The sequence below is a fragment of the Poromitra crassiceps genome, assembly GCF_964638095.1.
Source record: "Poromitra crassiceps genome assembly, chromosome: 27".
NCBI lineage: Eukaryota > Metazoa > Chordata > Actinopteri > Beryciformes > Melamphaidae > Poromitra > Poromitra crassiceps.
Genome location: NC_139650.1, coordinates 1,566,523 through 1,584,522, shown reverse-complemented (window position 1 = coordinate 1,584,522; position 18,000 = coordinate 1,566,523). Strand labels below are relative to the sequence as shown.

General features: G+C 48.1%; 1 protein-coding gene across 1 annotated transcript in view; it reads right to left on the bottom strand.

Moving 5' to 3' along the window:
* Window positions 1-15,604, bottom strand: part of LOC310799356 (sodium channel protein type 8 subunit alpha-like) — a gene marked incomplete at both ends in the record, with an annotated part of 92,466 nt that extends 76,862 nt beyond the window's left edge. Inside the window, one exon of the mRNA XM_083661948.1 lies at window positions 15,320-15,604. Coding sequence (XP_083518074.1) covers window positions 15,320-15,604 — 285 coding nt within the window. The remainder of the gene's footprint in view (window positions 1-15,319) is intronic.
* Window positions 15,605-18,000: the final 2,396 nt, after the last annotated feature.

Genomic DNA, 18,000 nt, shown 5'->3' with positions numbered 1-18,000 from the left:
AAATCCAACTCTGGCAGTTCTGAGGTTGTGACCACTCATTACAGGGAGGGATGACAGCAGTATATATGCATTTACAAGTAAAAACAGCTTTTGCATGGAATGGGACCTTTAAATTATAAATATAAAGGGGAGCAAGTGGGCTCTGTTTGTTTGTTTATTACATTTTTGTCCTACTGATGATGTCACAATGTCTATGACATCATCAGTGATGTGAGGGGAGGCTTTCCTGCTGTTAAGGGGAGGCTTTCATGCTGTTGTTAAGGGGAGGCTTTGCCGATTTTCAACCCGCTTTGCATCATTACAATGTCAGTCATATGCAGATGAGCAGCCTTCACCTTGTCTTCATGTTTTCCTGCACACTTTATTCATTCTGGACCTCGGAAGCGGAAGTGGAGTTTCTGCAGGCAGTCAAATGACTGGATGCAGAAAACACAAGAGATTTGAATAATACAAAGCGGGTTGAAAATCACCAGAGCCTTCCTTGAAGTACCGTAAATTCCGGACTATAAGCCGCACCTTTTTTCCCGTTTTTTGGCCTTTTTTGGCCCCTGCGGCTTATATAACGGTGCGGCTTATCTATGGATTTTTTCAAAAAAAAAAAAAAAAAAAAAAAAAAAAATCTCTTTTTTAGCACTCTTTCTAACTATAAATCCTATATAACTATAATAAGTTTTAATTTCCTCTCTTGCCCTCTTTTCACCACACTGTATGACACTGTATGACACTGTGTGCACTGTAAAAAACAACACAGGTGGTGTTGTGTTATGTTGTTTTGTTGAAATGTTAATAAATGGGAGCTTCCTCAAACAGCCATCTCTTTCCCGACAATCCCCTCTGTGCATGAACCCTTACATATGGTAATTAAACATTAAAACACAAAAAAAAAAAAAAAAAAAAACCCATTAAAACACCCGCGGCTTATAGTCCGGTGCGGCTTATATAAGAAAAAAATAGTCAACTTTGCAGGTGCGGCTTATACACCGGTGCGGCTTATAGTCCGGAATTTACGGTAGATCAAATGAAGAAACGTGTGTATGTTCACCGTGTTCAGCTGAACGTTACTATCCTGCTGTTCACATGCGTGCGTGTCATCAGGATAAACGGGCAGGCTGTAACTTTACTGGTGACAACGTGACGACAGCGCGAGGCGAACACAAACGCAGTGCTTCAGCTTAACGTGAAGCCCAACTCTGCTGAGTTGGGACCAAAAAATGACCAGGGCTCATGGGTCGGGCTCGGTTAATCTCTGAGCCCACCTCTGTTTTCACACTTGGACCCCTTTAAAAGAACCGAACTCAGACCTCTTTAAGTGGACCAACAGAAAAGGGACTCAGTTCTTTTTGGTTTCACATTGACTGCGTTTACATGGACTTGAGTATCCCGGTTATGAGGCTTATCCCGGTTTTGATCATATTCGGGATATGGCGTTTACATGGAGGAGAGAGAAAGCAGCTTATTCATATCCCTGTATACATGATCAGTACTAGTATACCCCGGTTACTGATCACTGCATGCTACTTGCGCAGGCGCCTGTGATCTTTACAATACAAACCGGCGTCATTATTATTATTATATTTTCACTTGTATTGGCTGCGTGTGACGTCATTCACCTTTTTTGGGCCAAGACTGTATGGGATTCCCTTGGATTCCGTCTTCACGGTGGTCTGTCCCCGTTTGCGTCACCGTTTGCGTTGGTCTGTCCCCGTTTCATTTGAGTCACAACACCTTTGTCCTGTAGTCTGTATACTACAGACTTGAATAGGTCAGCATTTCGATGCTTTCTCCTATCTAGTATCCCGGGTTCTTTCGGAGTACTCCAGCTAGCATAACCGGCTTTCTCAAAACCGGGATAAGGGCTTATCCAGGTTTCTGAAACCGGGATATGATGTTTACATGCGCAAACACAAAAACGGGATACTCCAAACCCCCGACAGTAACCGGGATACTCAAGTCCATGTAAACGCAGTCATTGTCAGTTCTCTTGCTGGTCCACTTCAGCTCTGATGGGGCCTCAGTCTCCTTTCTGTTCACACTATACATATTTCCAATGGAGCTCATACCTTTACTGCTTTGGATTATAAGTAGTTTTCACTTGGAACAAGATGGCTGTTCTTATATTTGTCTTGTACTATATTGTATGTATGTATTGGATAAAAGAAACACATCTTTCAAAACCTTAACAAAGTACGTTAAGTTCTGTTACCAACACAAAGTTGCCTTAAGCCTATCAGAAAACAGCAAATAGGCACATGGGCATAAGAGGTAGAACTCGGGCGATACACTGAAGTTGTTACCAGCAAAGAGCCAACAATGAGATAAGTGAACCTGGAGTGCTTTGTGTTCACACTGCACAGGGGAAGAGAACAGCAACGGGGACTTGGAAGTGAACCGAACTCAGACCACCTCCAGAGGAGGTCTGAGTTCGGTTCACTTCAGAGGGGTCTTTTGGAATGTTCACATATGCACAAAAAATACAGACTAAAAGAGGTCTGAGTTCACTTGGAGGACTGAATGGGACGTGTGAAAATACACACACACACACACACACACACACACACACCACACACACACACACATCGCTACTCCATCCCCACCATCGCTGCACTTTACCCCCAGCCTGTCTAGTTGAGTGGAGGCACACTTCCCTCTAGATGTTTCTGCCTCCCCTCCCCCTCTTCCTCCCCTCCCCCTCTCCCCCTCCCTCCCCTCCCCCTCTCCCTCCCCTCCCCCTCTCCCCCTCCCCCTCCCTCCCCCTCTCCCCCTCTCCCCTCCCTCCCTCCCTCCCTCCCACCCTCCCCTCCCCTCAGTGCAGGATGATGCTGTGTCATCAGACACTAAGGACTCAGACAGAGCACTAAAGCCTGGCCCTTGCTCTAATTTACTACAGCCTGGAAAGAGAACGAGGGGGAGGCGGGGGGGGGAGTGATAGAGAGACAGACAGAGACAAAGACAGAGATGGTGGGACATGGGCATAATGTAATGGCTTCCTGCGCCCCCCGACGATCATCTTTAACATGCCTCCAGTGCCAGGAGGAGTGGCCTGCACAGAGCTCAATGCTGAGACTCATAGGAGGAGTGGCCTGCACAGAGCTCAATGCTGGGACTCGTAGGAGGAGTGGCCTGCACAGAGCTCAATGCTGCTGAGACTCATAGGAGGAGTGGCCTGCACAGAGCTCAATGCTGAGACTCGTAGGAGTGGCCTGCACAGAGCTCAATGCTGGGACTCATAGGAGGAGTGGCCTGCACAGAGCTCAATGCTGAGACTCATAGGAGGAGTGGCCTGCACAGAGCTCAATGCTGAGACTCGTAGGAGGAGTGGCCTGCACAGAGCTCAATGCTGAGACTCATAGGAGGAGTGGCCTGCACAGAGCTCAATGCTGAGACTCATAGGAGGTAGTCTGGGCACCTTCCACCCCGCTTTTTGTCATGGGGGCGTAAACCCCGGACCCAGAATTAACACCGGATGGCAATGCGCCTAACAACGTCTTTGTTGCCGTTAGCTTGACGCGGTGATGTTACCTAAACTAGAGTCTGATCAAAACAAAGCTAGCGTTACATAAAACAAAACGTTTATGCAATATGGCATCTCCGCCACCACCGCCTGACACACCGGTCAAAACGGTGAAAGAGGATTCTGATACTTGGGTCAAATTGTCAAGTTAACGTGAAAGTTGACGAGCTAGAAACGCTGCCATCCGGTCTAGGGCGGGCTCTAGGCGGGAACCAGTAGGGTGACAAAATCAATTGTGGGCGGGAGCCAGGCTCTTTCTCGCCGAGAAGAGCCTGGTGACGCGAGGTTACATAGGAGGAGTGGCCTGCACAGAGCTCAATGCTGAGACTCGTAGGAGGAGTGGCCTGCACAGAGCTCAATGCTGCTGAGACTCGTAGGAGGAGTGGCCTGCACAGAGCTCAATGCTGAGACTCGTAGGAGGAGTGGCCTGCACAGAGCTCAATGCTGAGACTCGTAGGAGGAGTGGCCTGCACAGAGCTCAATGCTGAGACACGTAGGAGGAGTGGCCTGCACAGAGCTCAAGGCTGAGACTCGTAGGAGGAGTGGCCTGCACAGAGCTCAATGCTGAGACTCGTAGGAGGAGTGGCCTGCACAGAGCTCAATGCTGAGACTCATAGGAGGAGTGGCCTGCACAGAGCTCAATGCTGAGACTCATAGGAGGAGTGGCCTGCACAGAGCTCAATGCTGAGACTCATAGGCGACCATGACTGTTGTATCTGTGAGCTCCCCATCTGCACTCACTATAGCCGCTCTCTCTGCTGAAACCTGGGCAAATGGCTGCTCTACTGTACCTCCCTGTGGCCACATGGTGGCCAAAATGCCACCTTTGGGGACAGAATAACACTTAACAGCAACAAGAGCGGTGACACCTGATACCTGCTGAAACGACATAGCTTTCTCCATTCTGTAGAACAGGCAGCAGAGGCCAATCGTCTGGCTCTGTTTCTACGCCTCCTACACACAAACACAGACAGATATACACGTGCACAGTGCCAGCTAAGACACCAGCTCCCTCCCTCCTCCTCCTGTGTGACTACAGGGGCTTTTAGCATCGCCTAATCACAGCAGACATCTGAAATGCCCGGGCAGTCCTCCTCTCCCCAACACAGGCAGCCCTCCTCTCCCCATCACAGACAGTCCTCCTCTTCCAATTACAGGCAGTCCTCTCCACATCACAGGCAGTCCTCCTCTCCCCAACACAGGCAGTCCTCCTCTCCCCATCACAGACAGTCCTCCTCTTCCAATTACAGGCAGTCCTCTCCACATCACAGGCAGTCCTCCTCTCCCCAACACAGGCAGCCCTCCTCTCCCCATCACAGACAGTCCTCCTCTTCCAATTACAGGCAATCCTCTCCCCATCACAGGCAGTCCTCCTTTCCCCATCACAGGCAGTCCTCCTCTCCCCAACACAGGCAGTCCTCCTCTCCCCATCACAGGCAGTCCTCTCCCCATCACAGGCAGTCCTCTCCCCATCACAGGCAGTCCTCTCCCCATCACAGGCAGTCCTCTCCCCATCACAGGCAGTGCTCTCCCCATCACAAGTGGTCCTCTCCCCATCACAGGCGGTCCTCCTCTCCCCATCACAGGCAGTCCTCCTCTCCCCATCACAGGCAGTCCTCTCCCCATCACAGGCAGTCCTCCTCTCCCCATCACAGGCAGTCCTCTCCTCATCACAGGCAGTCCTCTCCCCATCACAAGCAGTCCTCTCCCCATCACAGGCAGTCCTCCTCTCCCCATCACAGGCAGTCCTCTCCCCATCACAGGCAGTCCTCTCCCCATCACAGGCAGTCCTCTCCCCATCACAGGCAGTCCTCTCCCCATCACAGGCAGTCCTCCTCTCCCCATCACAGGCAGTCCTCCTCTCCCCATCACAGGCAGTCCTCTCCTCATCACAGGCAGTCCTCTCCCCATCACAAGCAGTCCTCTCCCCATCACAGGCAGTCCTCCTCTCCCCATCACAGGCAGTCCTCTCCCCATCACAGGCAGTCCTCTCCCCATCACAGGCAGTCCTCCTCTCCCCATCACAGGCAGTCCTCCTCTCCCCATCACAGGCAGTCCTCTCCCCATCACAGGCAGTCCTCTCCCCATCACAGGCAGTCCTCTCCCCATCACAGGCAGTCCTCCTCTCCCCATCACAGGCGGTCCTCCTCTCCCCATCACAGGCAGTCCTCTCCCCATCACAGGCAGTCCTCTCCCCATCACAGGCAGTCCTCTCCCCATCACAGGCAGTCCTCTCCCCATCACAGGCAGTCCTCTCCCCATCACAGGCAGTCCTCTCCCCATCACAGGCAGTCCTCTCCCCATCACAGGCAGTCCTCTCCCCATCACAGGGAGTCCTCTCCCCATCACAGGCAGTCCTCTCCCCATCACAGGGGAAAACAAGAACTGCAACGCTGCAATTCTCCTCGCCACTGCCCCCTCATCCTCTCTTTGATGCATGAGTGCTGTGATCAGGTTTCCTGTAGCTGACAGTAACACACTCACACACACACACACACACACACACACACACACACACACACACACGCACGCACACGCACGCACACACACACACACACACACACACACAGACTCACACACACTCATTGACATACAATGGTGAGCGATAGGATGATTGTGGGTCGAGTAGAGGAGACGAGGAGCTTGGAGAGGTGAGGTAGGATAAGCATGAATATGCATGAGGGGGAGGGGCACTTCCCCAGGTGTGGTAAAGGACAAAGACATGAGTGGATTGGGACAGTGGATGATATGAACGATAGTAAGACGGGAAGGGGAGATGACGTTTCATAGGTCTGCCTGCAGGGGGCGACTCCACCTGCTGGCGATTTCTCACTTGATTTATGGCCCCTGTAAACATTTTTCGAATGAGTTTATGGTCTCAATCGCCAGTTTCAAGTCTTCTTCAATACAGCGTCATGTTCATTTTGTCAATTTTGGGCCAATTTAGAATAAAAGAGACAATAAAAAAGTGTGTGTTTGGCGTGTGATTGACAGGTCGCCTGTCCAGTGACCGCGCAGCTCACTGATCACGGACCAATAACAGGCCGGCCGCACTGCAGCTTTTCTTGTCCAAATTCACGTCACTTCTGGCTCCAAATAATCAAGATGGCGACGGTGAAATTGTCAACCTCGAGGCTTCAAAACACGAGTCCAAAAAGCAATGGGTGACGTGACGGTAGCCTAGTCCAGATATTGGGCCGATGTAAACACCGCAGCACATCTGCGGCATCAAGGGTGGGGGGAGCAATCGCCTAATAGATCTAGATAAACTAGATAAGCAATCTAGTTGGCGAATTAGAAACACACTACCTCTTCCTTCACTTAGTCTCGCAGTAGCCAGCCGTAGATAGATATCTACGTCTTGTGCACAACTCTTGTTTATTTCATTTGGAATCAATTTCTAAGATATTTGGACCTGAAGATACAAAAAATCAATTACTTTGGCATCAGACCAGCACCATTTTTGTTACAAGGCCTAAAGCTTTACCCTACGCAGGCTTTCATGTTCTTAAATTGATACAACAGTGTAGATTAAAGGGACAGCTCACCCTAAAATCCCAAATAGATATTTTTCCTCTCACTTGCAGTGCTATTTATCCATCTATATACTTTTGTGTTATTTGCCTGAGTTTTGGAGATATCGGCCGCAGAGTTTCTGGCTTCTCTCCAATACAATGGAACTGGATGGCACTCGGCTTGTGGTGCCGAAAGAAATACATTTGATACACTCAACAGCAATGTCTCTTTCCAGAAACCATGACCTGGTTACTCGAGATAATCCACAGACCTTGTTATGAGCAGTTTCATGTAGGAACTATTTTCTTTTGACCGAACTACACCTGCTAGCTGCTAGCTAGTTTCTACAAAAGAAAATGGAGGCCTACAAGCCGAGTGCCATCCAGTTCCATTGTACTGGAGAGAAGGCAGCCATCTCTACGGCCGATATCTCCAAAACTCAGGCAACTAACACAAAACGATATAGATGGATAAATAGCACGACAGGTGAGAGGAAAAATATGTATTTTGGATTTTAGGGTGAGCTGTCCCTTTAAGCGTATGAAGTGAATAATCATAGAGGTCACAAAAGGTCAAAGACATGAAGCCATTTTCAAGGCTTTCTCTAATATCATAAAGGGGTACGATAGGCATGCACCAGAACACCAGGGGCTAAACTTTTAAATGACTTCCACTTCCATATTTCTGCAGGATTTTGGGTTATCAAATTCCATATGTTCAACTTCCATATGTCCAGCTTCCATATGTCCAGCTTCTGGTCTAAGATATTTCTACATGGGCAATCATGGGACTAAAGATCTCTAATATATTCCTGAGGTGAAATATTTGAGCTGTGTTTCACAGAAAGGTCACAGTAGGCAATGAAACACCATGTGATCAGACAGGCACCATGTGATCAGACAGGCACCATGTGATCAGACAGGCACCATGTGATCAGACAGGCACCATGTGATCAGACAGGCATCATGTGATCAGACAGGCACCATGTGATCAGACAGGCACCATGTGATCAGACAGGCACCATGTGATCAGACAGGCACCATGTGATCAGACAGGCACCATGTGATCAGCATCATGTGATCAGACAGACACCATGTGATCAGACAGGCATCATGTGATCAGACAGGCACCATGTGATCAGACAGGCACCATGTGATCAGACAGGCACCATGTGATCAGACAGGCATCAGAAGAGCCTGAAGGCAGCGAGACAAAAGACTGCTGGAAATAACAGGAGAGTTTGGGGAACATACACGAAAGGGTAAGCTAAGCTAAACTGGTAGCTAACGTTAGCATAATGTGCACGCAACACGATTCTCTCTTGCTCTGCTGGCCCAGCTGCTTGCCAGAAATGCTTGTGACAAGAGGGATCTGGACAGAGTTGCCAGATAGTATACAGCTAATGTTTTCCAGCCCCAAAGACTGTTCAAAAACCGCCAAAATGCACATAATAATAATGCAGGTGTATGGAAACAACTTCAAGTGGCTCTTTAAATTGGCCCAAGCCCATTTTCCCCCTCGCACAATGCACCCCAAACCAGCCCAAATGGGGGGAAAGGCCCGCCTATCTGGCAACACTGAGCGGAGATTTCGCTGAGCTCTCCAACCCCCCACAGCCCCGCCCCCTTCACAACCCCACTAGTCTACTCAAATGCTGGGGAGGGGCCGGGGGCGTGGGCCGAGGCCCCTCCCCATTCGGAGAGGTCGGATTCAGAGAGCGACTTGTCCGACCTGCCCACCCCCAGCAAGCAAGTATGGAAAGCCATGCAGGAACAGAACTGTAGCTTTCATTTAGGACCATATGATTTCCGCAAAATGGAAAAAACTGATGGAATCATGGAATTTGGTAATAAAAATGGTATCAACTGTAAAACATTATAATAACATTGCAGTGTGCTGAAATTTATAAAAAGCAGGCCTAATGATCAAAATCAAACGTAGACCTAATTTTTGTAGCAACCTAAATGATTTCATAATTGTAAAATAGGCCTAGAGAATTTTTTTTGTTTTGGATTGGGGTGTTTTGAGAGGGGGGTTGGTCTTGCGTGGGACCCTTACGTCACGTGACAACTTGGTTTTCACGCTGAGAAACATGTTGAAGGGGCTGGACCCTAACCCCTGAGATTCAAATGCAAAAAACTTAATTGGGAAAAAAATAAAATGGAATTTGGAAAAATACAATAAAATGGATTTCATACGGCTCTACTTTCATTTGAGCCATCATGTTCTGGCTAGTAACACTACTCCTGCAAATTGGGAGGGGGGGTGCCATTGTTAACATCCAGAAAAACTGGAAAACGGTGTCTAACTATGGCCAAATCTAATATTTGATCGTTTGCAGCAGCTCCTTCAGCTCTTTGCTGTGGCAAAATCCTGTCCCGTCTGTCTGCTTCTCAAACGTGAATGCACCATAAGAAACTGTGGCAGATAAAAGATCATTCTTCATATTTCACATTTGGTAGCCATTAAAGTAGGTGTGTAGAAGCAAGATGCTGATGGGCAAACTGAGATGCAAAATCGATCAACGTCAACTATGTAAAACTGTGTGTAAAACAAGACCGCAGTAACTCTCCTTCCTCAACAGAGGGAGGCGAGGAGTAACATACAGTAGAGAGAGCCAGAGAGGTACTGTAAGCACCGGCTAATACGCAAAGTGGGAAGGCTAAGAAGAGACGAGGACTAACGCAGCAACCCTTCCTGTGGCCACCACTGAGCTGGGGCCGTGGATCGATAGATCACAAGAGGCACACACACTCATGATAGTTGCACTGGTCCTATGAGGGAGCACAGGCGGCTGTTTGGGGCCAATTCTGCTGAGTGGGCCCTCCCGCTGCCCTACAGGCCATGGATCTCTTACAGGCTAGCCCTGTAACAGCATGTAGGAGACTGGCTACCAGGCTAGCCCTGTCACAGCATGTAGGAGACTGGCTACCAGGCTAGCTCTGTCCAGCATGTAGGATACTGGCTACCAGGCTAGCTCTGTCACAGCATGTAGGAGACTGGCTACCAGGCTAGCTCTTTCACAACATGTAGGAGACTGGCTACCAGGCTAGCTCTGTCACAGCATGTAGGAGACTGGCTACCAGGTTAGCTCTGTCACAGCATGTAGGAGACTGTCTACCAGGCTAGCTCTGTCACAGCATGTAGGAGACTGGCTACCAGGCTAGCTCTGTCCAGCATGTAGGAGACTGGCTACCACCAGGCTAGCACTGTCACAGCATGTAGGAGACTGGCTACCACCAGGCTAGCCCTGCCACAGCATGCAGGAGACTGGCTACCAGGCTAGCCCTGCCACAGCATGTAGGAGACTGGCTACCAGGCTAGCTCTGTCACAGCATGTAGGAGACTGGCTACCAGGCTAGCTCTGCCACAGCATGTAGGAGACTGGCTACCAGGCTAGCTCTGCCACAGCATGTAGGAGACTGGCTACCAGGCTAGCCCTGCCACAGCATGTAGGAGACTGGCTACCAGGCTAGCTCTGTCACAGCATGTAGGAGACTGGCTACCAGGCTAGCCCTGTCACAACATGTAGGAGACTGTCTACCAGGCTAGCTCTGTCACAGCATGTAGGAGACTGGCTACCAGGCTAGCTCTGTCCAGCATGTAGGAGACTGGCTACCACCAGGCTAGCACTGTCACAGCATGTAGGAGACTGGCTACCAGGCTAGCTCTGCCACAACATGTAGGAGACTGGCTACCACCAGGCTAGCACTGTCACAGCATGTAGGAGACTGGCTACCAGGTTAGCTCTGTCACAGCATGTAGGAGACTGGCTACCAGGTTAGCTCTGTAACAGCATGTAGGAGACTGGCTTCAGGCTAGCCCTGCCACAGCATGTAGGAGACTGGCTACCAGGCTAGCACTGTCACAGCATGTAGGAGACTGGCTACCAGGCTAGCACTGTCACAGCATGTAGGAGACTGGCTACCAGGCTAGCTCTGTAACAGCATGTAGGAGACTGGCTACCAGGCTAGCTCTGTCACAGCATGTAGGAGACTGGCTACCAGGTTAGCTCTGTAACAGCATGTAGGAGACTGGCTACCAGGCTAGCTCTGTAACAGCATGTAGGAGACTGGCTACCAGGCTAGCTCTGTCACAGCATGTAGGAGACTGGCTACCACCAGGCTAGCCCTGTCACAGCATGTAGGAGACTGGCTACCACCAGGCTAGCTCTGTCACAGCATGTAGGAGACTGGCTACCAGGCTAGCCCTGCCACAGCATGTAGGAGACTGGCTACCAGGCTAGCCCTGCCACAGCATGTAGGAGACTGGCTACCAGGCTAGCCCTGTCACAGCATGTAGGAGACTGGCTACCACCAGGCTAGCCCTGTCACAGCATGTAGGAGACTGGCTACCAGGCTAGCCCTGCCACAGCATGTAGGAGACTGGCTACCAGGCTAGCCCTGCCACAGCATGTAGGAGACTGGCGACTCCACACACCACAGCTCAAGGTACTACCACCCTCCCGTGCCCTCTCCTCTACACTTCCTGTCCTCTCCTGCCCTCTCCTCTACACTTCCTGTCCTCTCCTCTCCATTTCCTGTCCTCTCCTATGCTTCCTGTCCTCTCTGGCTCCAGGCCTACAGTGTGAGACTACAGTTACAATGGTGTTCTACAGAGGCCTAAAAAAAGCATCTTACATCCAATAAGTTTAAAAAAAAAACACGATTAATTCAGGATAGTGTAGATGGTGGATTGAGGTTGGTATCATCACAGATAGTATTAATTGGAATATAATAGGTTATATTATGATACCAACTTGTCTCATTTTAAATCAATTGTACAGCCCTGAAACAGCGTACCTCCTCTTTGTATAAAGACTAATCAAGGCATAATGTGCTTCCTCTCTCAGAGGCCATTTACACCTGGCGCTAACATGCGTTTTCTGTGATCAGATTGTGTTTTATCACTTGAAATGCCAGGTGTAAACACCCCCAAAACGCATTGAAGAAGGATTGCAATCTGATCGGCCAAACCACCTCCGGAGGTGGTCAGGGATGCATTGTGTACACATTGAACACAAGTGTAAATGCAATGTGTCCTCTCAATCTGGATACAGCAACTTTATGCGGATTGAGAGGACAACCATTTCTGCAATCTGATTGCAATCAGATTGCAATCAGATTGCAGAAAATGCATGTTAACGCCAGGTGTAAATGGAATCAGGCTGAAGTGATAAAATACAGTCTGATTGCAATCTGATCACAGAAAACGCATGTTAGCGCCAGGGCTAACATCTGGCCTCTCAGGTGGTGATCTGGCCTCTCAGATCACAGAAATCTTAAAGCCCCATTATGTTGTTTTTCTATTTGGGGAAACTGCGCCCCCACAGTTATAGATGCTAATGTTAATAAATACTACACTTCCCCGTTTGTGTGTATAGATATCCGCCTTATTTTACTGTTTCTGCTTATACTCTTCTTCCTCTCTGCAGTGTTTATAAGTGATTTGCTGGGTGGGTGTGGGGGTTGCTCCAAATATCCCCAAATGTTCTTGTCTCGACTTGTTTTAGTCAAAGAGCTAATCGTGTCGCTAATCAAGCTAGCAAGTGAATAAATATGGTTCACTTCCTATCCACCTTATTTTTGGCGGCCATTTTGCCTTACGTTAACTATGGGTTCTATTTCCGGTGTAACCAATTTAGATAACCCCCCAGCCCCCGACAAAAAAAACATCTATGAGGATTTTACCCTTTTACAGCAGAGCCATTCTGCTCTACAGCCGTGTTGTTCGGGTGCTGGGATAACGTAATGCATTGTGGGTAGTCGGCTACTAACTGTGGCTAATGTTAGCGGCTAGCTAGCTATGTTACATGGCAGTAAAACGCCACCAAATTGATTTAACTTTTAACCATTTCGAGTAACACACACTTCGAGTTTCCATACGGACCTCCAGCGTTGGTTAGTTGTTTATAACGTGACTATATTTATAACTTTTATAACGGACTCCAGCTTCCGGTTTATAATTCGGGTCTGCAGCCAGAGTATAACAAAGGAAATGGCAAGCGGCAACAATGAGTCACGTTAAACCGGACCTTGTACCCACGATTCTTTTTTACAGTGGGGCATTCAAAAATAAGGTGGATACATATTTCACAATAAAAAGTCTCATTAGTTTGTCAGTGGGAAACTTTTAATCTAAAGGAGCTGCACAGGAAATGGAGTTACATCCAGGCAAATTGACATGGTCTGGATCGGAGCCTCAAAGTTCACATGCTGCAGGAAACAGCCGCTCAGGGCACAGAGTGGGAATGATAGAGGCGTCACTCTCCCTGTTAGAAGTCAGTGTACCATGAACATGATTTAAAAGTTATATTAAGGTCAACAAAAAACATATTGGGGCTTTAATGTTGATAAGACTGTAGTATATGTAGTCATGATTAGGCTGCATAGCCATATTGAGCTACTGCATCTGAAAGCTAAGTTTTTTAAAATAGTATTGCATCTTTGTAGGCTAGATTCCAAGCGGAAAGATTAACTGGTGAACACGATCCCTCTTTGAGAATCACAGGACATAGAAACGTTATAAATAGTGACCGTGCAGCACTGAGCTAGCCTCCATCACTTGTGCACTAGGAAGCATTTCCATCAGCAAATGCTCGTGCAAACTGATACTGATGCTTCCGTTTTCGGGATGTGTTCATTTCATCCATTTGAAAACTTTACTCTGCTTCCCAACTGTAGTTGGAGATGTTGCACAAGGACTGTGCAACACTGCTGGCCATTTCCTCATTAGCTGATGATAGATAGATGAAATACATTCAAAACCTCATGTTGCCAGAAATTTGCCCACATATCATGGCCTATTAGTCAATCACATACACAAGAATATATGCTATATACACACATATTAGTGTGACAATGGATCTCATCATCTAAAAGTGTTTTTCACCACAAAAGAAACATGGCATACATTCATAAAGGTCATTTCTACATCTCTTCTATTCCCCTTATGTAGCCCCGCCCACTTGACCCATTGTGTCACGACTTCTTGTTCAAAACGCCCGCTGTTTTACCCGCTCAAACTAGTCTGACTCACCTGGTCAAACCTAGTCTGACTCACATAATGAGTCAGACTAGGTTTACGAGTCACAGGAAGTGTAAACACAATCAGAACTTCCGACTGTGTTTCCACTTCCTGTTAGTCGCTCAAGCCAGACTGTGTCTTCTACATGAGGGGAAAAGCACCCGACAAACCATTACCATGCATCAACACACATCATTAATCAACACTGCAGAAAACTATATGAGAGTTATCACTGCCCCAAGAGCTGCACTCCACAGCTCTCCTGCAGTGCTCCACTGACTGCATCCCTCTGCTTCAACTGGGCTGTGATTGGACAAGTCTACTAGAAAGGTCGTGACCCCTGAATGATCTCTCTGTGCACACTAATAATGCATTCACTGGCTCCCCTCTTCTGCACCAATGAGTCAAACACTGAACAGTACTATAATGCCTCAAGGTCATCTTTGCTCTGATGTTTTCCCTATGTCCATAGAGAGAACACAATAATACACACAAGCATCCATTTTGACTGGCATAAAGGGAATGAGCTGAGCTTCTTCACATCTGTTATGATAGTGAATTTCATATACCGACCTGTATTACATGGTTAGTTAAAGCCCCATTGTGTACCTTTTTCAATGGCTTTTTAATCATTTTGATGGTACAGTGACTTCTAATAGGGAGAATGGTGGCTCTGTCATTCCCACAGCGCCCTCCGAAGGCCTGTTCCTGCACTATTTTTGGGTGGCTGTGTCCTGGAGCGGCTTGACAGTGTCAAATTGCCCGGAACTTTTCCTGTAGAGCTCCTTCAAATTAAAAGTTTTCCGCCGACAAACTAACGGTAGACTTTTATTGTGAAGTATACGTATAGGTCAGGAAGTGAAACGTGTTTCGCTTGCTAGCTTGATTAGCGGCGCAATTAGCACTTCCTTCACTAGACATGGGGATATTTGGAGCTGCCCCCCCCCCCTCCCCGATATCTGAGCGTACAAACAGGGAAGTGTAAGATTAGTGGGGGCGCAGTTTCCCCAAGTAGAAAAAACGACATAATGAGGCTTTAACACAGTAGGCAGCTAACAGTATAACATGAGAAAGAGATAAGGACTTTTGGAGGTTGAGAACAACAGTCTGATAATAAACATGATATAGCATTTAGCAGACTGTCAAAGCTGTATCTGTGTCCACAACACACTTGGTTCTTCTGTTCAAATGGGGTTTTCTTGCCTGCCAAGTCGGGAAATCAAACTGGGTGTTTTGCATGTGGCCTATGTAACAACAACAACTCACTTTCAGACTTGAATCCAGATAGTAGGGGTCCAAGTCCTCCAGTGGTGTCGCCCACATTCCAGCAGGAACATCGCCGTAGATGAAGGGCAGGCTCTTCCCAGCCTCCAGGTCACTGTTGGGCCTGAGCTCATCTCCTTCCTCTGTGTCGCGGTGACTACTGTCCGATCGGGGCTTCGGCGGCTTCTTGTTCTTCTCCTCGAGGATGCGCTTCTCGATGTTAACAAGCGACTCTGGGGTGAAATACTTGAAGCTGTGAGGTCCTGGGGGTATAATGGGCGGGGCCATGTTTTCATCCTGGAGCTAGTTCCTTTTTATTGGTTTTCGATCCAGCCAGACATCCAGCTCTAAGGAAAACAGAGGGACACAGAGTGAGACAGAGAAGGAGACGTCCAGCTCTAAGGAAAACAGAGGGACACAGAGAGACAGAGAAGGAGACATCCAGCTCTAAGGAAAACAGAGGGACACAGAGTGAGACAGAGAAGGAGACATCCAGCTCTAAGGAAAACAGAGGGACACAGAGTGAGACAGAGAAGGAGACATCCAGCTCTAAGGAAAACAGAGGGACACAGAGAGACAGAGAAGGAGACATCCAGCTCTAAGGAAAACAGAGGGACACAGAGAGACAGAGAAGGAGACATCCAGCTCTAAGGAAAACAGAGGGACACAGAGAGAGACAGAGAAGAAGACATCCAGCTCTAAGGAAAACAGAGGGACACAGAGAGACAGAGAAGGAGACATCCAGCTCTAAGGAAAACAGAGGGACACAGAGTGAGACAGAGAAGAAGACATCCAGCTCTAAGGAAAACAGAGGGACACAGAGAGACAGAGAAGGAGACATCCAGCTCTAAGGAAAACAGAGGGACACAGAGAGACAGAGAAGAAGACATCCAGCTCTAAGGAAAACAGAGGGACACAGAGTGAGACAGAGAAGAAGACATCCAGCTCTAAGGAAAACAGAGGGACACAGAGAGACAGAGAAGGAGACATCCAGCTCTAAGGAAAACAGAGGGACACAGAGAGACAGAGAAGAAGACATCCAGCTCTAAGGAAAACAGAGGGACACAGAGAGAGACAGAGAAGAAGACATCCAGCTCTAAGGAAAACAGAGGGACACAGAGAGAGACAGAGAAGAAGACATCCAGCTCTAAGGAAAACAGAGGGACACAGAGAGAGACAGAGAAGGAGACATCCAGCTCTAAGGAAAACAGAGGGACACAGAGTGAGACAGAGAAGAAGACATCCAGCTCTAAGGAAAACAGAGGGACACAGAGTGAGACAGAGAAGAAGACATCCAGCTCTAAGGAAAACAGAGGGACACAGAGAGAGACAGAGAAGGAGACATCCAGCTCTAAGGAAAACAGAGGGACACAGAGTGAGACAGAGAAGAAGACATCCAGCTCTAAGGAAAACAGAGGGACACAGAGAGACAGAGAAGGAGACATCCAGCTCTAAGGAAAACAGAGGGACACAGAGAGACAGAGAAGAAGACATCCAGCTCTAAGGAAAACAGAGGGACACAGAGAGACAGAGAAGGAGACATCCAGCTCTAAGGAAAACAGAGGGACTCAAGATTTGAGTGAAAGGCAAAGTGAACCGTATGATTCTTCTCAAAAACCAACGGTCAAGATTGCAATACAGAGCATCACTTGAATAATCACCTGAGTAAGATCACCTGTTTTCTATCCATAGAGGTTCAACATCTCAAATAACGTAATGTAGTATTTATCCAATTTAATTTCAATTAATAACACATACTGGTTGTAATGAACCGTGACAACTTTTTGGCAGTTTCATACAAGTTGGTTTGCATCCTTTTCTCAGTGTCAGCCTTGCTCAGAGCATCAGAGACCAAAATGTTCTGCTCTGCCGTAGAGGAAGCAAACAAAGCAAGATGAAGCGAGAAAAAGTGCAAACACTTGGAACCTGGGCCAGACAGGCACTATGTTTTGCTGCTCTCTCCCAGACTCAATGCATATGGCCAAAGAACAGAGAAATCAATGGCCCTTTAACAAACCAAATCCTGTCACCCCAAAAGGGTTTCCCTCGTGGGGACCCAGGTCCCAGCTCATCTGGAGTGCTGGGGAGTCTTTTGCTTTGACCTTGGTGACCACAGCAGCAAGGACAGTGACAAGTGTCGTGTTTTCTTTCCCTGTGTCCATGCATACAGCTGATGGATTCTTCCTGACATCGTACTTTGTGTGGCTTGATGCTCGTGTTTTTACCAGCCGCGACAGTGTCTGGTGTTATTTTCACTTCTGTCTGTGTGGTTGTGATCAAGGTAAAATGTGATCCTGACCTGCAGACACCTATTGTAGTGGGAACTACCACAGAAGCTGTTTTGACTACTTTGCCAGGTGTCTGTCTGTCTGTCTGTGGACAGGTTTTGCCGATGAGATAGCGTCACAACCGTGCAAGATGCAGTTCCGAATTTCACAGTTATGTAGTTGCGATCACAGTGAACGAACGCCACAGTGAAGGCCAGGGCCGGATCTAGAGGGTTGCAGGGCCCACCCAAAAATGAATCTTGCCCACCCAAAAAAAATAAATAATAATAATCTCAGGCAACCCTTTTTGAATTCCAGGCGACGCCACTTAGGGTCACGACCCGAAGGTTGGAGACTACTGGGTTAGTAGTTTAGGGCACCTAACAGTTGTAGTTATAGCTTTAATTTGATTTGAGA